Source organism: Pygocentrus nattereri, chromosome 3, assembly GCF_015220715.1.
Source record: "Pygocentrus nattereri isolate fPygNat1 chromosome 3, fPygNat1.pri, whole genome shotgun sequence".
NCBI classification, from domain to species: domain Eukaryota; kingdom Metazoa; phylum Chordata; class Actinopteri; order Characiformes; family Serrasalmidae; genus Pygocentrus; species Pygocentrus nattereri.
In genome coordinates, this window is record NC_051213.1 from 17504137 (window position 1) to 17530494 (window position 26358).

Consider the following 26358-nt stretch of genomic DNA (forward strand, 5'->3'; position numbering starts at 1 on the left):
ATTACATTAGACTACTAATGTAACTGCACCTAGGAGATTGGTTTCCCTGTAGTATATTGAAGCTGGAGTGCATTTACATCTTGCTGTTATGTTAGTAATGTATCTTTATACTATGTTTATACTTTTCATCCATACAGCTGTTTCACTCTAGAACACAGAGCAAACAGGTACTGATGGAAAAAAGGTTTACCCCTACATTACAATAAAATACAACTGAAATTGAATTAAAATCCAACAATAGTGATATTGGTCATCTGTTCTGCCATTGAACACACCAAGGCCTTCTTACCCCTACCCCTTGTTTTTGAGTGTCACCCTAACGCTTTGGAGCGGAGTTAAAGGGTAGTGGGTGAAGTCTTTCCCTACAAAATGGGGCAACCCTGAAATAAAAAAAAATAAAATAGCGGCGCACTAGCGGTGCTCTGTAGGCGACCCGGCCGACTTCAGTGATGGGGGAGAAGGGAAAAGTTCAGCAGTCTCGCCGCTGGGCTTTAGTCATTATTATCGTCCACCGCTAATTCAGTGGTGATACGAAGCTGACGTCAGCTGTTCTTGTTTGAATTTCCCCGTTCCACCGAAAATGGTGCAGCAGTTACATTCTGGCGCTTCAGGTGTTAATACTGCTGGATTATTTAAGGTGGAACGGGAAAATTAGCTCGCTAGCTACCGAGACATTAGCATACTTTTGCCGATTTTTAAAAATGCTTTTCACGAAGAAAACGACCATAATACGTTGAAACGCCATTAAGCTAAGATAAATCAACAGTTATGGTCATTTTATGACGGACAAAATACCTACATTTCTGGGTTTCTGCGATCGCTCGCGCAGCCATCTTGCCAGTTTTCCCTTTTTTTCTCATAACACACTATAGTGTGCCGCTGAAAAATGTCCATATAGCCCTAATCCTTGGCCCTACACATCTATCTCATGAAAAATTGGAACACCCTAACCCTAGACCTGAACACCCAAAACAGAGGGATGAGGGCTAAGTGGTAGGGGCAAGGGGTGAAATGGGACTGTGCCCAAATTTCATCTACATCCTTAAATAATAAGAACACAGCATGAAACAGGCAGGCTTAGGAAGTAGTTTCCCCTTGGTGTGAGACGTCTGGAGTGGATTTAAGGTAGGTTACTATAATTCTGCTAGTAATGTGTTCCTTTTGACACATTTTATCTGTTACACCGACATCACAGGGGGAACTGAGAAAAGTGGTTTCCCTTGTTTGAGCATTAAAACCTGTTTGAGCATTAAAACCTCTGCTAACAACACATTTTATGCTTTAAAGCATGCACTCAGTTACAAACTATTTTACAAACAAGGTGAAACTTCTCTTGCCCTAAGGAATAGAACGAAATAATGGTATAAACATGAATGAACTAAGCCTGTCTAAGCCCCGCAGCGCAGCATCAGCTGAAGATGTCATGATTTCACCATGCACAGAGTAAACAGCTGTTTGTTGCAGACCCGAGTGTAGTTGGAGTGTTTACACATGTGAAAGTGTGATGGATGCACATCAAACAAAGTGCCCTGAAAAAATTCCCCATCAATGGCTAAGTAACCCTCTGCAACACTCACCCACTGCCGATGACGGTTAATTAGCTGTTTTATTTTTACATATCTATTGATATTTACACTAGCTATAATTTGAAAATATTAGATTCTTCCATTATTAATTATTACTTTTTTTCTGCTTATGTTGTTAAGACTTAGTGACACGTCCATACTTTAGTTAAGAAGCGTTTCCTTTGAATCTGCCAAACTAATTTGGCAGTTAATTAATCCGTCAAACATCTACCAGATAGTGAGGAATCACTTCAGAGAATGTGAGAATGTGTTTTCACTTCAACAGAGTCCAGTGCAGGTGTGCTTTACACCACTGCATCTGGCACTTTGCACTGCACATAGTGATTTTAGATTTGTGTATGGTTACTTGGCCATGGAAAACCAGTCTTTGAAGCTCCTGACCAACAGTTTGTGTGTTGACGTTTCTTCCAGAGGTAGTTTGGAACCCAGTAATGAGTACTATAACTGATGATGTTTCCCCTTCAGTCCTGTTTTGTGAGCTTGTGTGGCTGAGCTGTTGGTCGTAGTTTCCATTTGCTGTTACAGGATCTCTAGCAGGGCAGAAATGTGATGAACTTAAGTTGCTAATCTGTGATGGTCCTTCTATTTTTTACATCTGTTAGCAATGGGTGTGGGTGAAATAGCAGGACACAATAATTAGAAAGATTGTCAACATACTTTTCACCATGTAGTATATTTTCTCTTTAGACGACCAGACAAAATGGGGATCCTTTTAGTTGTTTAATATTTCATATACACTCTCAGGAAAAAAAAAGGTATGACACTGTCACTGGGGCAGTACCCTTTTTGTCACTGTGGTGGTACCCTCAGGGGTACACCTCAGTACCTTTAGTCAGGGAACATAACTGAGCCATAATCCAATAAAATTATATTTTCTAAGTTGTACTGATTCAAAATTGCACAACCACCTTTTTGGCCAGCCTTGTATCCCTGCATCATTAGAAAGCTTTCAAAGATATACATTTGATTCATTTACATTTGTTGAAAACTTGAGTAATAAAGAAGCACCAGAGATAATAAAACAGGACATCCTCACATTGAAAGATCAGAATGAATCAAAGACATAGCCAAATTATTCAGCATGTCAAAATCAACTTTTTTTAAATAAAGGAAGATCTCAATGTTTGATGATTATATATGTTTGATGATTATTATGTCAACAATAAGGACAAAAACAGAGCCAAACCAATAAAAATCACATCAAATCAAGTCTGTAATTACTTACAGACTACACAGTTTGAAATCCAAGGCAGTTAAGATGTAAACAATATTAAAACACTGACCTAAGTATGAAAAACATATTGTTCTTAAATATTTGGATTATTTATAAGAGTTTTCCATAGTTAAAACTCATTCACATTGTATGTATGGCTCAGTATAGGTATAACTTATTTTTGTATGTAAGGGAAAAGTAAATACACTGATATACACATGGCAAAATACACTGGAATACACTTGTAAAATGCTAGACGTCATTTGACCACAGTGGGCAGATGACTCAGACTTTTAACTGCTGTGTATTTGTAAGACAGAGCGGAACAGCTGCTTTTGCGTGCCTGGTTCCCATCCAGGAAGGATGTAAAAAACAGTGTCATGATCTGAGCTTCCTTGACTGGTGACATAATTGGTGATCTTTGCCAAGTGTAAGGCAACCTCAAAATGAACATTACACATCAGAGTATGCTCTGCCAACATAATGCCATAGATATTGCATGTGAAGAACTGGACAGAGCAGCCAAAATAAAGCTGCAGAAGTATTGTTCCTGAAGAGAATAGAAAATATTGGACTTTCTGTGAACAAACAAAAAAAATTGCTTGTCAAATTGCTATTACTAAAGTCTAAAAGACTTCCTTGAATGTTGCTTTAATACTGTTTTACTTTATATATTCTCTCATTTCATCTTTAAGTATTTTTCCACATAAAGCATTGTCACCTGTGAAGCAGTTATAATACAATAGTATCTAGGAAGGGTTCTCACAGTTTTGATTGGCATCATTTGAATAGGTTCTCTGTTTAACAGTGAATGTGGCCATAACCTGTTAATCACTTGAAAAAGCTCAACAGTTGCATACCTCTACGGCTGACTTTAAGAATAATGTGGTTTGTCTTCTTTTGCGTCAGCATACAATGTCCCCTTTTGTTTCACTTGTTCTGAAGTGGAGGTTGCGAAAGTTGTTCTATATTCAGAACATCTTTCCATCATAAGTGTCTTACCAAACATGTATTCCTCCTGTGGAAATTTTACTGGTGACACCGGTGTTGCTCTGCATGCAGAATAATATAGCCACAGAGTAGAGCATGATGTGTATGATCCTTTCTGTTGCATCAGTGAAAGCATAACTTAACTCTTGTGTGGTGTTCCTGTCTGTGGGACAAAAGAAAAAAATATGCGATTTGTTATTATTTCAACCTCAGATTCCTTGGCCTTTGGCATCTGATATTTTCACATATTAATTTTAAAAAACAATAATGCGGTTGGTCCACCAGACCCACTTACTAACACAAACATGAACACCACACAAGGAATAAATGGTTCATTGCAGGTTCAATAATGCATGAACTATTGAAATATTTCACAAATCACGCTCTCCGAAAAATCCTTCTCTCTTGAGTTAGAATTTAAAGAACTGTTTGGTGGCAGGCAGACAATGTATATGGTTTATAGAATATCTGTAAGTGTAACGCCTGATACCAGCAAAGAAGTGAATCTGTATTGAATTTCGTGGCATCCACTGATAAGACTAGTTTCTTAACACAAAAGTAATTAGAAACCTGTCTTTTTGCTGTTTCCTGGGCAGTTATGTATTGCTACATGATTAGAAAGCTAACAAAGGTGTAAAGTTGATTCTAATTATGATTTTCACCAGGGTAAGGTGCCAGTATGTCTCAGATTCAGGAATGTAAAGTAGGCCAGTGCTAGTGAAGCAGGCTGTCATGATATTGAAAAATCAGAATAAATCAGAAACCTTGTCTAATGATTGTGTGTGAAAATGATTAGGGCATTTTCTGAATGCAGTGCGATTCAGTGTTGTTCTGATGATGCAGAGAATTAAGACTGATCCAAATATGACTATGAGACATTCAATGAAATCAAGAAAAGTCCTAAGCTGTGATTTTATTGAGAGAAAAGTTTTAAACAAATGACTGAGTTCTCTTGGATTGAGCCCAAAACACAGAAGAATGTTTGTTTGGCCTGTCCCCAAAAAGAGCAAGCCAAATGAATTCAATGACAAGCAATAACTCTGGCACTTGTTATGCAGTATTTTGTTTGTAGCTTTCATCCATGTGTTCTAAAAATGTGGTAATGCAAATTCTCACCACTTGTCCTTTCTGTGAGAGATATCCTTTACAAGTGCAGTCCTAATCTATATATTATTGTCCCTCAGCTATCAAATTAATGCACAAACACAATCTCTCAAAGCACTGATGGCTGCTCAGAAAACTGTTTTCTGTTTATAGAAACAGATTATAGAGACTCAAACAACCAACTTTGCAGCTATGCCTAATGACTCTGCACTAATTACATTCTAACAGTGCAACACACCTTGAGGTATAATCACATACAATTAGAAAGCTGACCTAGTACAATCAATAGGTCTTCAGTGGCCAGCAATTACAGACAAGCTTGAATTGTGAACAGTAATGTATGCATGTTTTAGCAAGTGACATCACATTTACTGTGCCTGAAACAGAGACACAAAGAAAAAAATTGTCCAGTGGAGCTTCAAGAATTACTACAAATACCACCAAGAGAATATGATATTCTTCACAGGAACTGTAATCAGAGGTGAATTCAAGGGCCAGATGGGTGGCCAAAGGAATTTGTATCCAAATAGTAACTGTAGTAATGTTTTTTCTCCTTTGTGGCATGATCACCCTACACTGCAGAGGTTTTTGAAATCCTCTAAAGGAATATGCTAGATTTGGGTATGAGTATAGGGTAGGGATAGTATAGGGTACAAGTTCTGCAGCCAAATTATAGTGAGAATGTAACTTGTTGAACCACTTATATTGAAAACTTCTGGACATTGTATGTCCAAAAGTATGAACACACTTTTAATTAGTGAATTCAGCCACTTTCAGGTGCACCCATTGCTGACACAGGCATTCAACTGTGCACACACAGCTTGTATTTTCTTCATAGAAAAAGCATTGTCAATAGAATGGGAGGCTCTGGAGCAGCTGCACACAACCCTAAGGGTGGAGGGCGAAGGGAGATGGGCAAGCTCCCAATTTATATTCTTGATTTCAGAAGAAATAGTTCCCAAACATAAGCAGAGAGGGAGTTGCAGTTTATAGCTAAAATGAAACACAGTTTGTTTGGTTTGCACTGTTCTAGTCAAAATGCATTGAAAAATACCAGTGAAATATTTTAAATCAGTTTTATTAACATTCGGCCATTTTAACAGGATTTTTAGTCCAGATTGAATCAGATCTGGGTCTGGAGAGCTGGCTCAGGTTGTGGAAATATGTGCAAAATTAAGGTTTGGTTAGAGTAGGGGAACATGTGCAAAAAGCATTTTCTTCACAAACAATCAAAACAGTGCTAACATCAACAGCAAAGTTGTCAACTATAAAAACAGAAATGACTGACGGCAATCAATACATACTACATATTAGTAATTAATACTTTAAATATTACTGTGTTGACTAATTGCTCTGATTTCTGAGATACAGTGGGCAGAAATTAATGAATGAGGTTAAAGACATAACTGGCACATAACTAGCACATGGGGTCAGTTGCAGTGGGAGAGTTCGACCTGGGAATAAGACAAGGGATGCTCCAATTTCAAAATTCCAAAATTTGACTCTCTTTCTCAACCTTCTCTCTCTGTCTCTCAAAGGGTAGGCACTGTCCCATATGAACAATTGTTTGAGCAGAAATGTAACATTAAGATATTTACTTATGTAAAACAGTAATAATAAATAAATAAATAAATAAACTTTCCTACGGATTAAATGATCTACACTCTGAAAATGCAGTGCACAATGACTATAAAACTGTCAGAAATACTTTCAATTTACATAGGCAGCAATGGTGGAGATCAGCATATGCAGAGCATTAACAATATAAGTAAGATTATTACAATATAAGTAACAAGTTTATTTTCACAGCAACTACGAACTGCAAATCTACACGCAATCTATTCAAGCTCGTTTGGCCATCATTTCATATGTTTTAAAATGTGATACTTTTCATTTGGGAAAAAAATGTAATTACACATGAGCACACAGGTATGAAATACTATAGACATCTGTTATCATAAAAGAATGCACAGGCGGCTTTGTATGAAATTATGCTGTTTTACACAGTGACACATTTGGATGAAACATCTGCGAGTATGGTTTCTTTCAAGCCAATGGCTGGAAAAAAGCTTGCATGTTGCAAATGAGACCCAATACAATGCAATAAGCCAAGTCAGATTCTGCAGCTTCTGCCCAAAAGGTGAATTGTGCTTAGGGAGAGGTCCTATACATGTTTTTAAGGCTTTGAATCTGTCATTACCTCAGTGTGTGAAAAATCAATGTTTATAACAGGATATTTTGCAGATTACAGCATTACATCAGCTTTAAATGTCCATAGTTGAGAAATACTGAGTACTTATGTATATACTGTATGTAGAAGATATTGTCCTGGTTCTTTGTTTCTCAGACTAGGTTCGCAAATTAGTAACACTTAAAAAGCGCTGTTATTCAGTACAAACCCTTTGTTAGATAGGTGATTATATATTTCCAAGACAGAATGTTTGTTATGTGGCTGATGCCAGGAAATATTTAAACAGTATGAACAATTGCTAATATCTATGATATTATGCATAATTTGGCAGCTGGGTCACATTTAGGTGTTTTCTCTGCTTTTTGGTGCAGAAATCACGTTACCCGCTTGAATCACAAACAAAAGCACAGTATAGGTTGTATGGAGACTGGGCGTTTTCCTCCCATATGTTGGACAGCCCTAGCATGCTCACATGCTCTGCGAACTTAACCTTGGTATCAGATCTCTTCCCTCATCTCCAGTAGGACCCTCAGGTAGTGGGGGGCAGGCCTACAGCAACCAGAGGCTAGCCACAGCCAGCAGCAGAGACAGGCCCAACGTGGAGGCTGGGGATGTGGGCAGGGTTCCTGCATTAATCACCAGCCTATAAGATACCACTTCCTTTTTCAGGCCGCTCTCCATTGCCATGCAGCGGAACACACCTTCCTTCAGTGGCAGCTCAGGGGTCGAAGCCAGGACACATGATGACCCAGTGATGGTGCAGGGGTAACGCTTCACACAGTTGTCCTTCTCCCACACATAGGTAGCGTGGTAAGAATTAACAGGGCAAGGTAACAGGACTGGACCATCTTTTTCCACTTGTACCTCCTTAGGAAATGTGCTGGGTGTCTTTTGGGCTGCAAAAAAATGGGTTGAGTAACTGAGGTCTTGTTATTGAACTGCTGAAACTAAAATTCAAATGACTTTACTGTAATTAGTTACCTTCAAAAAATACCTTTTTTTTAAAAGAAGCAAATGCATTAAATGTGTTATTAATGTGTATTATGTAACATAAAATTGCATCTCTCATACTTACTTGTTTGACAAAATATGTGATTTTTTTAATAATTTTTTTTCTTTTTCGTCCATCAGTGTTCTCTCACTATAATACACAGCATGCACTGGACAAGTATGTTGCATAGCCATTGGGAATCCCCCACCCCCACATTATGCAATGCACTGTTCTACTGGCCAATAAATACACATAATCGTGATATGTGGCTCCCTATCAGTAACATTAGCTAAACGGCTTCCATCTGCCTTACTGCCTAATAAAAATAACAGTCCATCATCGTGTATTTGCCCCAAATTTTTTTAATAGTTTTTCAGAAGTTCTTCCCACCTTCAAGATGCATCATCAAGTCAGTTTATCTAGTTGCCAAACAGGAAAATCTATTGATGCACCACTGCAGGTGGACAGTAGGTATGCTTACAACAGATATAACAATGGTTAAATTTTTTATTTTGGCTTGAGTGCCTCATTAAAGTCTTCAGATATTACAGAGCATTTTACTCTGAATTAAATTTTAATGATGAAGAAAATAAATGAAACAGGATTTAATTATTACTGAAAGTAAGGTCTAACAAAAGATCTAGAATTACACTTGTTTTTTATATTTGGTTTAAATAGGATTAAGTTGAATCCTATGACCACCTATAATAATCTTTTCAGTGAGCATTAGGGGACTTGATTTTGCCTAGCATGCCATATAAGAAATTTTGCATCGTAAGGAAACTGTGCTTAAAAGAAAGCTGCTATATTTACAGGAACTAAGGTCATATGGTTCCAGAAGTCAAGAAGTCAGAATGCCCTTTATAAATTGTGCAGAATTATTATATATAAATGTATTGCAGTACTCACCAGCAGTATCTCCACAAACTGAGGCATTGGACTGGTCAAGGCCCTGTATGAATCCCCTGTGTGAAAACATATTTGCAGAGTAAGCACAAATAGTCTCATACAAAACAAATGCATTCAGTGTTTGGATGTAAATATATCTGCACCCTGTAGTGATGTTGTAGTTTGTTGGAATAGCTAGGCACTTTTTTTTGGCTAAGTCCCACCCACAGTAAGGGTCTCTGGAGAGGATGCACTCCCGGCAGCTGACTCCATAGCGGCTGCAGTCGGCTAACTTGAGACGTTGAATTTCCATCGCTGTGCCAACGTAAAGGTGACCCTAGTAGAAAGCAAGATGGACAGGGTGAAAAAGGAGCCATCTGGAGCTGCTGTTAAACATGGCCTGGGTATGATATCGGCATGATTCACCAGGTTGAAGCTAATGCTTCCACTCTGTCTCTCTGACAGCTCCTGGCTATAGCACTACAGTCATACATCTAACCTGCAGACTGGGTTCATCCTTCATAGTGTGAGTATGACAAGGTTGGGTTCAAAATGATTTTATTTCTGTGGGTCTTCATTTAAAGGGTGTGCAGAGCATGTACCTTCTGTGAGTCGATGGCCATGTTAATGATGGGGCCCTCGTTGTGGAACAGAGAGTACTGGGATATGATGAAAGCTTCTTCATTTGTGTGCAGCACCTTTAGAACTTTCCCCTGCTCTATAACAACAGAGAGTAAAACAAGCCCATTTTTAATAAGAGCTTAAAGGCATCAACAAGTAGCTCATTTACCATGGTTTCCCCACATGAGGATTCATAAAAATGCACAGGTAGTAATAACACTTAAAAGAGTCATTTCTGTGATATGATGAATTTCATTTGGTAATAATGAGCTTGCGCTTTGTTTTGCTTCGGGCAGTATTCACAAGCCCTGATTCTGGAAATCTACTTCCCTGCAGAACATATTTACACAATCTGCCACCATCTACTCCATGGGGGGAGGGGGGGTTGTTGTGCGGTGCAGCACGTGAAATGCAGTTTGGAACTCCGCAGGAAAGTATGTCTCCAAGAGGAGAGCTAGAAACAACTGCTCTAGGCAGAGGTATCTCAATTGCTAACTGTCTGTTTAGTAGGTAAGTGAATAAGAGATCTACCAAATTGCTGGACAATGGCCCTTCATGATCAGAACGGAACACCCCTGGTCTAGGACTATCTCATCCAGGGAAAGAGTGGCTGAAGGGTTTCCATTCCAATCAAGCAAAAGCTCACCAGATTTTACTGCAGTCACATTAACCCTTTGTGGATAAGATTAGTGACCCCTGCTCTAAGGTTTATAAAAAGCATTGTACATTTAGAAACATAATATATGTCAGAGTATTTTCACCTTCTATGAGGTTTCATGACTGTTATGTAACTGTAAAATGTAATGTACACATAGTAGTTTTCTCTAAATCCCATCTTTTTAAAAATATACGATCAATACATTGGCTCTCTGCATAAGGACATGACGTTCTTCCTCTTACCTGTGCCTAGGTAGATAACACTGTAGTGCTCTTCATTGACAGCCAGCACAGTGTCTGCCACTACATGTGTGAAGTGGTCAACAGTGGGCAGGTCCAGAGGAGCACCTCCTACTGGCCAGATCACTTCCTCGATCTCTGGATGGTCCTTGATCACTCCCAGTGTCTTTGGGTTCAGAGCTGCGGTATTATTCTTAGAGGCACACTGGATGAAGAGAAATAGCAGTTACAGTGAATTTTTCCCTGTGCAAAATGATTTTATGGGTTTATTGATTTCATTTTCCTGTGAATTTAAGAAAGATAAACATGAGTAAGCCAAAATGTGATGTGTTTAATTAGATTCAAACGCAATGCACTTTTGTATTTATTACATTTATTTGGATTTATTACATATGTAATAATAATAAATAATAATATTTATTTACACAAAGTGCTTGTTACCTCCTATTATTATTATCATTATACAGATTTATTACACACTTCTATAACCTAAGAATAGCTCAACCAGTTTGCAAGTCCCTGTAGTTACTAAATAATAAGCCTTGGTATGTAATAAGACTGGAATGTTAAGGGGTTAATGTCAGTGTGAACACTGAGGGGAGATACCATTCCAGGCCGGTGTCCAGTGAGTGGGCTGGTGTGGCCTTTCAGCCTAGATTTAGCGAAGGCCTGGTCAATTTCCTCAATGGAGTACGCACAGACTACAGTAGTGTCCCTGTGTCAGAGCACAGGAGGAATGCATATAAATGAATGCATATAAGCCAAAACATGCAATATATCAGTAATTTGATGAGTGTTCCTGGTAAGAATGGCATGAGAGTAAAGCAAAAGCACAAAACTATTCTTTTACGTTTATGATCTTTTACTTTTATACAAATTATACAGCATCCAGTGATATTTCTAAAGTGCAGTCTAATAAAGTAGACATCTAATACATCACATAATAGTGATGGCTCTCATTCTCCACTGTAGATGCATTACTGCCACTCACCACACGTTGGAGAAGAGTCCATACATGACACCAGTTCGATGCTGAGATGCCAGCACAAATGCTCGTCTGATGTTGTTGTACTGCTGTGGGGTGCTGGCTGTCCCACACATCACACGTGCCTTCATAAACGTAGTCCAGGAGTCAGGCAGCACAGTCTTTATGCCCCCCTCATCACTCTAGATCACAAACAAATAGTCTTCAAGAATTCTGTCCAGTCATTTCAGTATGACTTGGTGACTTATAGTCATATAAAGAAGTTAATAGACCCTGTCTATTAAGAAGAAATTGAGATTTTTTTCAACATATTCAACATTTCTTCATTTAAACAATATGGACAGATAAAGATGATGAGCTGCACCTGATCAAGTGTAAGTGATTAGAACATGGTCACAGAATATTTTGGAGGAACACATTTTAACCTCAGCCGTCTGGTTTGGTTCTCTGTTATAAGAGTATGTTGTGTCATCATGCCTAGATCAAATCAGTTCTCTGAAGCCTTTAGAAAGAAGGTTGTAGATGCCAGTTGGTCTGGGTGGGGGCTTAAGAAGATTTACAGAATATTGGAAGTCAATCATTTCTCTGTCTGGAAGATCATCTACATGTAGAGAAGATTTAAAACTGCTGCCAACTTGTCTAGGCCAGCCTACCTGAGAACATTTAACCTAGCAACAAACTGTAAGATGTTAAAAGAAGTATCTAAGAACTACAAATACAGGGACTTCTGGAACAATGTGCTATGAATAGATGAGTCAAAGATAGAGTTGTTTGGCCACAGCGCCAGAAGCCATGTTTAGTGAAGACTGCGTTTGATTAGCAGAAGGTGGAAGAAACGTTATGGTTTGGGGCTGCTTTGCTGCCTGGCCAATATGCAGTCATACAATCGACTAGGAATTGTCTTTAAGGAAAATGTGTGACCATCTGTAAAAAAGCTGGAGCTGAAGAAGTGGACCATCAAACAGGACAATGATCCCACACGTACAAAAGGGTTATGGAATGGCCCATTTAAATCCATTTGGAGGAATTTTAAAACAAGCCGCAGATGCAATAAAACCCTCAAATATTGCATGGTTGAAAGAATTCTGCATGGGGTGGGCCAAAATGTCTCACATTAGTTGTCTGATACTGGGAGATGGTTAAAGTAAACGCCTACATAAAGTTGTTTATGCTAAAGGGGCACAAGCACTTACTGGAGCCAGGGGTGTTCATCACAGGTATCACTTTTTTAAATAAATGATTGCAAAGTAAAATTTCCATTTATATAAACTGAATTGAAGATCACCTACTGATGTGTCCACATATGTCAATAAAAAGAAACCTTCGTTGAAGCGCACTAACTTCTTCACATGAGTGTATAAAGCAAGACATATAACAGTTAACTGGTGGTGAATTGCATGAATGTCACGATAATTTTTATGGATCAAAATATCTCAATATACAACCCCAATTCCAATGAAGTTGGGACGTTGTGTAAAACATAAATAAAAACAGAATATAATGATTTGCAAATCCTTTTCAATCTATATTCAACTGAATACACTACAAAGACAAGATATTTAATGTTCAAACGGATAAACTTTATTGTTTTTTGCAAATATTCACTCATTTTGAATTTGATGCCTGCAACACATTTCAAAGAAGTTGGGACAGGGGCAACAAAAGACTGGGAAAGTTGAGGAATGCTCAAAAAACACCTGTTTGGAACATTCCACAGGTGAACAGGTTAATTGGAAACATGTGAGTGTCATGATTAGGTATAAAGGAAGCATCCTTAAAAGGCTCAGTCATTCACAAGCAAGGATGGGGCGAGGTTCACCACTTTGTGAACAACTGTGTGAGCAAATAGTCCAACAGTTTAAGAACAATGTTTCTCAACGTTCAATTGCAAGGAATTTAGGGATTTCATCATCTACATTCCATAATATCATCAAAAGATTCAGAAAATCTGGAGAAATCTGCAAGTAAGTGGCAAGGCAGAAAACCAACATTGGATGCCCGTGACCTTCAATCCCTCAGGCAGCACTGCATTAAAAACCGACATCATTCTGTAACGGATTTTATCACATGGGCTCAGGAACACTTCAGAAAACCATTGTCAGTGAACACAGTTCATCGCTCCATCTACAAGTGCAAGTTAAAACTCATCTGAGATGGACTGATGCAAAGTGGAAAAGTGTCCTGTGGTCTGACGAGTCCACATTTCAAATTGTTTTTGGAAATCATGGACATTGTGTCCCACGGGCCAAAGAGGAAAAGGACTGTCCGGATTGTTGCCAGCATCTCTGATGGTATGGGGGTGTGTTACTGCCCATGGCAGGGGTAACTTGCACATCTGTGAAGGCACCATTACATAATCATCATTACATCCAGACCTGTCTCCCATTGAAAATGTGTGGTGCATTATGAAGTGCAAAATATGACAACGGAGACCCCGGACTGTTGAGCATCTGAAGTTGTACATCAAGCAAGAATGGGAAAGAATTCCACCTACAAAGCTTCAACAATTAGTGTCCTCAGTTCCCAAACGCTTACTGAGTGTTGTTAAAAGGAAAGGTGATGTCACACAGTGGTGAACATGCCCCTGTCCCAACTTCTTTGGAACGTGTTCAACTTCAAAATGAGTGAATATTTGCAAAAAACAATAAACATTAAATATCTTGTCTTTGTAGGGTATTCAATTGAATATAGGTTGAAAAGGATTTGCAAATCATCATATTCTGTTTTTATTTACGTTTTACACAACGTCCCAACTTCACTGGAATTGGGGTTGTACTCAGTAAACACAAGCAAAACCATTATACTTGATTACCATGCAGATTCGTCCAATCCGTGCCCTGTACCGTTCTTCATCCAAGCTGGCTGTCTTGTTGATCTCACTGAAAAAAAAGTAAATCTCCTCATTGTATTTTTGCGTTGCAGGAATAACTGCAGCTCCAGCAAACTGAGGGTCTGATGAAGAGAGAAAGAGACAAAACAAGCAAGCAATTACCGCTTTCATACATAAAGGATTGCTTTGACCTGTCACTGCTGCTGAAAGGATCATTTCCGTGTACATCTATTTTAAGCTTATTTAAAGCGTCCCTGTAGGCAAATCCTGGTTTGGTGTCAAGTAAAATCCTATGAGAGTTGCTAACATGCTCACCAATCCTTCATTGTGGGTGATTAGTTGAAGAAAACAACAACAGAAAGGATGTATTTACAGGACTGTGCATTCAGAGCACGTGCATTTTAATGCCCACCGAAGGTCATTCTGTTCCAGCTCTTGAAGTTCTTTCAGCTCTGATAGTTCTTACAGATTCATTAAGGTATCACATGCAAGCACACAGTTTGAATAGCAAGGGCTTTATATACAAAGGTGCAATGTCAGAATATACTGAAATGGCCAGAGATACTATCTTGCATGTCTCTGCAACATTCTGTTCTTTGCTGTAGCCTTTCATGATAGAATCGCTTCCTGCAGGTTCATGCATGCATGATCTTATCTTTATTTTTCTCGTTTACTCCCAGTGTTAGTTGTCATCAACCCCATTTTAGGTCTCTTCCATATTATGTCACAGCAGTCTATGAAAAAGTCTTAGCTCATGCCATCTATGAAAACTGGCACCACTTATTTTCCAAATGTTATTAAAGTGATATATCTGATCTTCAATTCCCTTCAGCTTTGCTCTGTAGAAGCAGTCGGCGCTGTTAACTTTGAGAAGAGTTCTCTATAATAAGGTATTGACACTTCCACTTCTTGATCACAGCTGGGTTTCCTCCATTGCATCTGTCTCTACCTCATTAACAGGTCAATTAACAGACCCCCCAAATTTTTAAGGAAAATGTAAAATGTAACCATCAGTTGTAACATGTCTATCTGCATGCTACAGTGTATGATAGTGTAGGTCTTGAGAGGAAAATTTTTTAGTTTAAAGATTGTGGAAATCCCATTCTGATGACCTATGTAAAAGGTAGAAGAAGACTATAACTGCTTTGGGGTGGATTTTTGGGGGTTATCAAATTGTTATTTTTAGGTTTTGGGGGTTTTGTTATGTGGGTCTATTTAGCTGGCTATCTAGATATCTTGCCTCGGTTTGCCTTATTTTTTCTGGCTAAAGGGGTAAACACCATGCCCAAGGCATCTAGTTTTGGGTGAATGAAGATTTTTGTTCAACATTCAAGGTAAGAATTACACTAAAGCTAGCTTGATTGTATTGGCCTATATTTCAGTGGCTAGATTAGCAGTTTTTGTTGACACCACAGGATTTGTTGACACCACAGGAGTTCCCAATGCTTGTATGACGTATTTGTGTAATGTATGCTTGGCATTGCAGTGAAAGAACACTGCTGAATAGACAACCTAAAGATTATATGATCTCTGACAATGCTGCACTACAGAATACTGCATTGCATAACAAATAATATAGTGAACTTTAGTGTCAGGCCCATTTAAATGTTATTATCACCATTGGCTTTCTTCATAATGAAAATAATTATTCTTTTCTTATATCAAGTCTTAAAGCTTGATTCCACGTACCTTGAACCCAAGTTCTCCAGCTAGATATGCTTGGCTATCCACATATCTACTGTCATAGACCATGAATCCAGACCTTATTATCAGACCTCATCACAAGAGACTGAGTACGATGTTGTATTATTTTCAGTTATATGTGTAATGTAGTTAGATAATACAAACTACACACACTTGAACTGCACTGGTAGAAATAAAGATACTGTGCAGGTATATTTTTATTCATCAAAGTACAATCAATGTAAATGTACCCTCAATGGTACAACAGTGGTTTTAAGGTCCAATTGTTTACCCTAAATATGTTTTACCCAGTGGAAATGTCATAACCATGTTTTAAAAGAGAACAATAAAATAAAAGGCCTGGAGACAATAAACTTAAAAATATACTTTCAATGGACTTTGGTACAATTATGTTCCCTGAGTAAAGATGCTGAGATGTAGACTTGAGGGAACCACCCCAGTGACAGTTTCATACCTTTTTCTCTGAGAGTGTGTAGAGCTGTCAACACCAAAATATGACTTACACACACAGATGTTTCTTTTTTTTTTTTAAACAAATTCAGGGTTATAGTACAGGGAATTGTTCTATTAGTTTTATATAGAAACATTTCTTTCATGGTGAAATGGTTCTTCAGACTGATGCAGAATGTGTTATACAGCACCAAAAAGCATTCTTCTACTGTTACAAATATGACACTGTAACAATAGCAGAACCCTTTTTGGTGCTATACAGAACCATTTACAACAAGTATGAAATGGTTCTATACAGACCTCATGGTTCCATTCTCTTTACAAAGCCTTCCTTTTAAGAGAACAAAATGAAAACTAACTAGGTAGCAGTAATAATAATAATAATATGAAATTATACATCTATTTTCATTATATTATTTCCAAAATAAATACAGCATAATAAGAAAAAATAGAAAAAATATCAATTGTGACTTGTTTGCAAGTACATCCAGTTATAAATTGAACTGCCTGGTGCTCTGATTGTAACACCTCAGCCCACTCACTCAGCAGCCATTTGCTCTCAGTCTTCAGCAGCTTGTTGGAGCTGTAGGTGCGATGAATAGAGCCAGGGTGCTTCGCAACCGCTGACAGAGCAGAATACAGACTACCATCTGAGAGAGACAGATATAGAAAGAGAGAGAGAGAGGGAGAGAGAGAGAGAGAGAGAGAGAGAGAGAGAGAGAGAGAGAGAGAGAGAGAGAGAGAGAGAGAGAGAGAGAGAGAGACTTTATGCATCAGCAGCACCTGTGTGAGGCGAACATTCTTGTCTGATTATAGAATGCCTGATTCATCTAGATAAGAGTGCTAGACTTGGAAAATGTTTAATGAAAGAAGTTAACAGTCACCCCCCACACCCTTTACCTGTTGAGAGGCTGACAGAACGCTGAGAGGGAAAAGAAGGTGAGATATCTGAGGCTGATGTCCTCTGTCCATCATCAGGTAGGTGTGTGAGCACAGTTTTATTCACCTAGTGGAAGAGATGATGAAAGATGATGGTGCCAAAACTACTGTGGGTCCATTTCTATGTACAATCCCTACCTGACCTTTGTTTCCTTTTATAAGAACAAAATCATCTTGACTAGTGTGTTTAAGTCTGATGATCTCACACCACCTGCAAAGCTAAAGACTACAAGATGTTATGCTCATTTTAAAGATGGAGCAGAATCAGCTAAATAATAAGCTAAACATACAACTGAAGCTGCAGATGTAAAAACAGATGCACCCAAGCCTTATTTAATATGTTAGTGGAAAATTCTACATTATGCTTGGGCCAAAGGTGTACCCATTGTTCTTGTAAGCTATCAGAATTTTAAATATTCAAAGTGCTTTCACACAATAACCATGTTACTAGACTGCACTCACAAAATGTGTACTTTGTTAGTTGGTCATGCTGTCTGTTTATCAAATTCAAATCCCATTTTAATACGAAACATTGTAAACTTGTTCATTCTAGCATATCCTTGCTATAATTTATCTTAACTTTAACTCATTTTAACCTCTTAACCTTAACCTTTTTCAGCTTTTATTTTTAAAATCAAACTCTGAAAAATAAAGGTGTCAGAATAAATTCTTTAATGGAGCTGTACCTGCAGCATTTAGCTCCATCTCAAATCAGAATGAGGCATAGATTTGAGATGGAGGTGAAACCTGCAGCAAGGTAGATCTCCAGGAGAATGTCTAGTGATCACTGCAATAAAAGAATCACATTTGGTTCCCTAAAAAAATCTTTAAATGGACGGTTCTTTGTAAATGGTATATGTGAGTGTGGTTAATCCGTTTAAAGATTAAAAAATCTCAAAATTACTAAAGGTCCCAGGAGGAATTAGGAAGATTACGTTTACATTATGTGAAGGTTCTTTAAACTATGAAAAACTTTCTTTACTTCTCCTTTTCAAACGTGGTTCTTTAGGGAACCAAGAAATGATTTTCTATTGTGTTGCTCAAAACCTTTTGTGGCACCTTTTTTATTTTTAAACTGTGCATTTGAAAACATTTGCTGAGCTTTACACAGTGTGAACCTTTCATGACCAACAGAAATGCTTCACATTTTATAATTTATTACAAAATCACTTGTAATAAAATCTAATGAAGTTGATGAAACCTAATGAAAATATTTTCCTTCTCAAAATTTCCATTTTGTTTTTGATATTGCGATCTGTCAATATTATCTGTACTGTATTATCTGAACTGCAGCTCTAACCATAAATGTCAAAATTTAGTCAAAAACAAGGGAAAAGCCCACGTCCACAGTAATGCTAATTTCTGCTAGCAGCCTTATGGAATACTTGTAGTATGTTACTGCTCAGCTAACAGTGATTCAGATGGACATTTTTGGTTGTTCTAGATTGAATGTGGACATTTTAAGTTTGTAATAGACATTAACACATATTTTACCTTGTTGCAGTTTTGCAGTTTTTCAATTCTGCTTCTGTTTTCCATTTCTAATGACTGACTGAAATGCAGTGGTCAGGTTACCGCTCATACATGCGATCAGTGAAGTATCCAGAACAGAGTGACTTTTTTCCTCACAACTGTTTTGGACCCACCCATTGTATTTTAAAACATAATAGGTAGATTCCAGTGTCAGTCACTAATTAGTAAATTCCTAAGTGGTTAATCTGACATATGATGAATTCAATTTAGCTTCTTAAGTCCTAACCAATGGGAGAGCTAGGTTGCCTCTATCTACATAAAACACAGGAGAAAAATAGATTGGACTATTTTCCATTGTACACAACCTTTTTGTTTCCAACCAAAACTTAACAATGAAATAAAGTTTAAGTAAGGAGTTTAAATACAACATGTAGGATGGTTAAACTAAACAAAAATAAACTGAAAACACAGACAGGTACATATATGTATTTTTTGTTTCACAGAAATTTTTGGGCCTGAGGTCCTGAGCATTCTTCATAGACATGCATATGATGAACTGAATACTTATCACGTTACCAGTAGCCAGCATTTAGGGCTGCCTGCATTTGTCCCACACACCACAAAGGTGTCGTTGACTTTCTCGATGACAGTGATGAAATTATCACACTCAAGCTATACAAGGTGAAAGAACATATTAGAATAGTTAGAATAATGTTATGTTTGGCAATGCGTAAATGTTATGCTTAGCAAAACATACCTCACATTATCATATGCTCATGGATGTTAGAGATCAGCAGTGCAGACATAAATTCTAAAGACTTTAAAGTGTTGTACACTTTTCTTTGCATTTTTAATTGAACATTTGAAAGGAACCTGTTATTCACAGGAGTTCTATCTAAGCCATTAACCTTAAAACATAACCCCATTCAGTCTAGTGTAATGATGAGTGATGTGCTGCTTGTCACATATGACTATTTCTGTAAATTTAGAATGAGGCCACTGTGCTCTGCTCTCTGCTCTGGCTGGCCCTTGTGAAGAGAATCTATATTTACAATGGAGCTATTCCACTCTTGCTTTAAGCTTTGATCTCAGTGTAGACCAGAGGAATCTTATTCCTTATCTGTTTGCACAAGCTTGTGTTCCCTTATCAGGCTGGTGAATCGCAGAAGTCTCAATTATAGAGCTAGCTAGCATATCCTTTATTTTTCTAAGAATTCTAAGAAAGTTGTGCTACTTCAAAATGTATTAAGTCCAGATATGCATCACTAAATTTACAGTTTCTCAAATCCAGAGAAACCCTAAGCACAGACTAAAGAGAATATGTGGTGACTCTTCCTTGACACTACAGTGTAGTCCAAGGCTTAATCCATGTTTGAGAAACAAGGACTAGGTGTATAGAGGTGCAGTAAAAATCACACAAAAGCCTCTCCTACCTGAAGATGTACTGATCGGGCAAGGCAGGTCTCTTTGGCACCTTCATCAGCCATTATTGTGATCTGTGAGCAGATCAACAAGATTATACAGTAATATTTTGTTTCATATTTCACTGCTCTGCTATTCATATTGTGGACAGAAGAGTGCTGCTATGATCCTAAATTGCTAGAAACCATATGAGGTTTCTCTAGTCCTTTAAAATAAAAGGTTCTTTGGAGTGATGCCATGGAAGAACCACTTTTGGATCCCAGCCTTTAACTTGAGAAGTTTTGATAGAGTTTCCACTGAAAGGCTCTTTAGTTAACCAAAAGTGATTGTTCTATGGCAACACTCCAAAGAACCCATTTTAAACACTTTTATTTTTAAGAGAGTATAATATAGGATTTGATCTGGCTTTGTTCTAACCACTACAGTTGTATAACTCAGTGATCTTTACTGATCTTGACTGAAGCACTTCTACTCAGTACTAATAGATATTATAAAAGGGTTTTGTTCTCTGTATGCATCCTATCTAGATTAGGCTGCTGTGTCAGGCCCCTACCGATGTGTCTTGTACTCCTTGGGTGAATGTGATCATATAGATGACCGCCTGGCCCCCCACATACAGAACATCACTCCCCTGCTGGTGGTACACTGTCATGTAGTTCTCTGGTTTCATGAAATGAAACCTTGCTGGCTCTGAAAGGCAGTTTAGAGAGGGTCAAGACACGTGCTGAAAAATATGTTTACTGACTTTAATTGATTCAAATGTATACATATGTATAAAATATATTACATAACATTGTTATACAAAAACTGACAGAAAGTAGTAATTCACATGGAAATAATGTATAGATTTGAATTGTATGAATACAATCTCCCCATTTTTTGGTGCCTCTCCACTACTGTCCAAAAGTCAGAGCCCACTCTTGAGTTATTTCATTTTCAGCCAAGTGTTCATGAAGTACAATTACAATCATTCATTTTTCATGAGAAATTCCTGAGGAGATTGGCTATAAGACATTCCACTTGTACAAGGGAAGGCTAATTCAAAGGAAAAACTGGGGAAAAAAACAGGAGTTTCCTAAAATGGAGTACAAAAAATAGACAAAATGTGAATGCTAATAAGAGTGCAAAACTTTCTAGACACCCAAAACTGTTACCATTAGATAAACAACACTGAAATCTTTCATCTTTGACAGAGAGAAGAAAATCAAGCTCCATTCTTGTGTCAGACCTGAAAAAATCAACATGTTTCTATTCATCCTACTGTTGTGAGAAGACAACTCAACACTGAGAGTCTGAAAGGATGTGTAGCTGGCAAGAAACTGCTACTGAGAAATTGGAAATTTGCACCTCAAACAAATGTGCTGTTGGTGTTCTCAGAACAATGGACTGACCAATCCAGGGTCTAGACCTCAAGATCATCAATGTGGAATACTTGGAGCATAAGAAGGAAAAAATGCAACCAACTTCTAAGATCAAACTTCAAAGCTGCGGAAAAAAAATATCCCTGCAATTTTCTTGAAAAACTGAAGGCAAGCCTCCTGAAAAGAATGGAAGCTGTAATAAAAGGGTAAAGTGCAAACACACTAAACACTGATAAAATGAAATTACATTTGTCTGTTGGGTCTTCTGTGTAATATTCTGTTTAATATTCTTGTCCTGCTGCTGAAAAATGAATCACTTACTTAATGACTGTTTATCAGTAAATTAAATAAATGAAGGCTGGTCTCTGACTTTTGCAAGGTACTGAATGCAAGTGGTGTCTTCAAGGGTTTGAAGCACATATGTAAGATATGGAGTTTGTAAACACAAATGAGTTCACATGTGTTTCACTAGAACTTTTCAGTAAATCTTAGTTTTATTAATCTTCCCTTTATTACATGATCTTCCATTTTGGGAAAAATACATCCTTTATGCGCTGTCATGTTCAGTTTATATACAGCATGCCATTAACACATCAATACAACACACACGTGTCAAAGACAGTCCTGTTGTCCATTGTCTATCCCTCTGTATCCTCAGCCTCGGTGTATTCGCGTTAGTACATTGGAACTCAGAGCTAATTGAGTCTTATTCATCAACAGGTGTGTTTTGTGCAAAATAGCATTCCAAGCTTTATAGGTAAAGTACAGTAACCTCACCACATTCCGGAATGCATTTTCAGAAGAGTGTGTTTTTCATAAAATAAGCTACTGTGGAAAATATTCGCTCATCAGATGGCTCGACCCTCCTTTGTGAATACAGAAAGACGTGCTTTGAATTGAGGACGCGCCTCCCTTTGGCCGAGATACAGAGATCGATAGTCGCTCTCCGTGGTGCTGAAACAGGCTCTAACGAACACAAGGTACATTTCTAAGGTGGTTTTTATATCCAAAAGAGAAATACAGGAATTGAATTTACTGTCTGACACATGTTTTCAGTGTTGGTAAAGTAGCTATCACTACACTGAAGACCAAGAGGGGATCAAACGCTGGGTAACAACTGAGGAAAAAAGAGAGAATGATTAAGATGGTCTATCTATTGATTCCATCGTCTTTAGCTGGGGTTCAGCGAGTGGACTGAAATGCGTTCAATCGTGCACAGAATAAATAATTGTGAGCTGGATTTTGTGGAATTTTCCACAGGCTATTTCCCATATGTTTGTGTGTATGTGTGTGTGTGTGTAGTTGTGTGTGCGTGTGTGTGTGTGTGTGTGTGTGTGTGCGTGTGTGTGTGTGTGTGTGTGTGTATGCGCGCGCGCGCGCATTTGACGAGGTCGCGTGTGTTTTCTGCTCCGATCTTCGAAAATCCTCGGCTACTGCAATGGCATCATCTCCATTAGCTCGTACCTGCAATGCAGTTCTGCAGCTTTGACCGCTTACTCGCGTCCCAACAAGCACCTAGTAAAGCTGTATGGCATCTTAACCATGTTATTTTCCCACATGTGAATACAGCCGTCCGCGCTGTTGCCTCTACAGCAGCCTTAACAGCAGGCTGACCGTTTCATGCGTACAGCAAATGAAACCGTGCGCTACAGCAGTCCTGGCTAGAGGCGACCGAGGCTTTGATTCCTATCTCTTCAAGCCAGTGTTTATGACCACAGACAGTTTACCAACAACGAACATATGTCAAGATGGCGTTACCATGGATACGAGGCCATAAATATCGACCCAACACACACCCATGTTTGACCACACTCATCTATTATGGTGACACTGACCAGCAGCAGGCTGTGTGTTTCTTCGGGAATTCAGACGCAGTGTCTGCAGCGGTCACCCATCCTGACGCGTCCGCTCTTGCTTTAGTTTACGGCACTAGCTATATTATACTAGATAGATATACTAGACTATATATGGTAGCTGTGGCTTTGGGGAGGGAAAAGTAAAGTTTAAGCTAGTTTAGACTACACTCTGAAATAACGTAAAGGGTAGATAACCTGTAATTGCTTGTGCGCTTCAATGACAAAATCTATTTCACCGCCCTAGAACGAACGATGGTAACCGACCCATCCATCCACAGTTACTCATCTCACTCCTCCGCTTAGGAAAGTCAGGATTAAGTGGATTGTCAGTGAAAACAGATGGTTTTAAGGCGTGTTAGGTGAACACACTGCATTCAGAAGTATGGTCTGTGTTCAGTATCTAAGCAGCTTATTGTTCATACAGCGAGCAATTAAGCTGCGCAAAAACACATGCATTCCCACTATTCCCCAAACAGGGTGACTATGAAACGAGATGTTTCCAGAATTCGCTCCAGGTGACGTATCATGCTGAGCTTAACATCGCTAGAAAAGCTGGAAAGCGCTGCTTACCTTGCACTGTGAATTTCAGCCGAGGGGATTTTTCAGCCAGAACTATCGAAAAGAGGATCGTCAGGAGGACTGGATTCATGGTTCTGAGATGCGTTAGAGCTAACAGACGACGCTGCTGTCAGAAAGAGGAGAACGTCCTCTAAACAAGGGAAGTAAAATCCTCCTCAAACCGCTGGCACGTTTAGGCTACGCTTTAATACGCAGCTTCGGTCTCCGTGCTAGTGGAAGACCTCCTGTCCCTCACCATCTCCAAGAGGAAGTCGGGGTGATGGGCAGTACGTCACACGCCCCGAAGGAGAGAGGAGGGATGAGAGAGATGTTCAGGCTTTAAACAATCCAGCTTTTCAGAACCAGTCAGTTTGAACCTACCAAGCTTACACTCGTATTAAACCCATCATGCTTACAGGCCCACCTTTAAATTCAAGAGCGCTGCCAGTCCACTCTTTGAGAATGTGTTGAGCATGTTCTAGTGTGGCATGGTGGAGTAGGGTGTGAAAAACATCAATCAGTGTATTTCTTCAGATGCACACGTTGTTAAGGATCCAGATACCCCTTTGGATTACTTTAAGAAGCACTTATTGATATTACAGACGTTCAGTCAACATAAAGCATTGTGAGTCGAGTTTGTGATCCAGAACTAATCATCCAGCAGCAGTACCTAATCTTATTAATGCTCTTGGAGCCGAATGCAATCAAATCCTGACAGCAATGTCCTAACATCTAATGTCAAGTCTTCACAGAAGTGTAGAGGCTGTTACTGCAGCAATAGGAGACAAAATCCTCATTAAAATCCCTTTCTTCTGATTTTAGAAGCATTGCATCAGTAAGCGTCCACAAACTTTTGGACAAATAGAGTGTTTGTTTAAAATGTCTACAATGTGTCTTTGTGTGACAAGTAGTTTTCTATGTGTGTTCAGAGAAAGTATTTCGATAAGTCTACTCTTATATCGTTGCGGTCCAATAAATGAATAAATAAATAAGTAACAATGCCAACTTTGCAGTGGAAGGCGTAAATTAATTTATGCACACACACACACACACACACACACACACACACACACACACACACATTTGAAAAGAGATTTATTTCCAAGTTATTTTGGACCCAATGTAAACGCAACTGCTCTGCTCAAATGTTGTAGGAAAATACAAATAGAAATAAACGAAATGCATTTTTTAAATTTGGACAGTGATGATGTATTCCAGTGTATTCAGAAGTAATCACACCACCCGTCCTTCCTCAAAACACTGTCAATATCTAATGATGTGTTTTGGAATCAAAATGCCACCCTGCCCCTCCCAACTATTGTACTGTTCTGCTTTTAACATGTCTTTTTACATCTTCTCAGCAGTCTCTTATGCTCCTCAATAAGATGGGTGCAGCAGTGCATTTTCTGCTGAAGATGTGAATCAATAATCAATATTCTCTCTTGAAATGCTCACTAAAATCCATCTGTTAGAATAATCCAGTATTGAGCTAGGTGTTATCATTCCATTACTGAGGAAATTTCAGCAGCAGGACTAAAGGAAACTGGATATGTGTCTCCTTGTGATAATGCAAGCTGTTGGACACCTGAAAAAATATTGCCAAAGCCATAGCAACAGCAGTGGCTGCCAAACCAGTGAATTTCTCCAGTGAACCGGAGAAACTATGCATATATATATATATATATATATATATATATATATATATATATATATATATATATATTTTATATAAATATATATAATTTCTGTTTTGGTTATGTTAATAATTATTTACGCCATAATGAGGATTAGTTCCAAATTTACAATAGATGGTTGATTATAGAGAAATAAACAAACCAGTATGCACGCTATGAGACAATGTTTCAAGGCAGCAGATCAGTGGCAGCTGTGCTTTCTCGTCAATTATTTGCTTTTGGCTCCACCTAGTGGACACTAGTGGCACAGAACATGACTGTCAAAGCTTTGGTCTAAATAATCTTTTCATCAATATATTTATACATAAAGTACAATCAGTGGATATACGTAGCATTGCAACACATAATAACGTCTGATTCTTTTGAATTTAAGACTATACAAATTATGCCATGTGAATTAAGCAATATTTTAAAACAGACACAATGATTTTATGTGGAAAAAAAGTCAAAGCTCTTTACATTCAAATGTATGCACTGTTCACTTTTATGTCCAAAAAATATTTATACATTTAGCAGATTATACTGTATAGCAGTCTATCTATGGTTTGGGCACATCTGCAGCCAGACAGACCTATATAACAGATTGAGCCTTCCAGAGGTAATCC

At 38.3% G+C, this 26358-nt stretch overlaps 1 protein-coding gene across 1 annotated transcript; it reads right to left on the reverse strand.

Moving 5' to 3' along the window:
* Positions 1 to 5955: 5955 nt before the first annotated feature.
* On the reverse strand, positions 5956 to 24409 carry si:ch211-113g11.6 (uncharacterized protein LOC559008 homolog). Its single transcript, XM_017721689.2, has 14 exons — positions 24072 to 24409; positions 20838 to 20974; positions 20296 to 20358; positions 19439 to 19534; positions 17351 to 17456; positions 16993 to 17100; positions 14279 to 14418; positions 11473 to 11648; positions 11088 to 11196; positions 10485 to 10686; positions 9566 to 9681; positions 9128 to 9300; positions 8985 to 9040; positions 5956 to 7980 (listed from the first exon to the last, which is right to left on the reverse strand). Exons 1-14 carry the CDS (start codon positions 24148 to 24150, stop codon positions 7634 to 7636), a joined length of 1908 nt encoding a protein of 635 aa, XP_017577178.1. The 5' UTR covers positions 24151 to 24409; the 3' UTR covers positions 5956 to 7633.
* Between the last annotated feature and the right edge of the window lie 1949 nt (positions 24410 to 26358).

Bases quoted from the DNA above. Each gene is read 5' to 3' on its own strand.
- si:ch211-113g11.6 (XM_017721689.2), bottom strand. From the start codon at position 24,150: ATGAATCCAGTCCTCCTGACGATCCTCTTTTCGATAGTTCTGGCTGAA. The intron at 20,975-24,071 runs GTAAGCAGCGCT...ACTGCCTTTCAG, and splicing joins GCTGAAATTCACAGTGCAAG to AGCCAGCAAGGTTTCATTTC. The intron at 17,457-19,438 runs GTAACGTGATAA...CTCTTCCACTAG, and splicing joins GCCCTAAATGCTGGCTACTG to GTGAATAAAACTGTGCTCAC.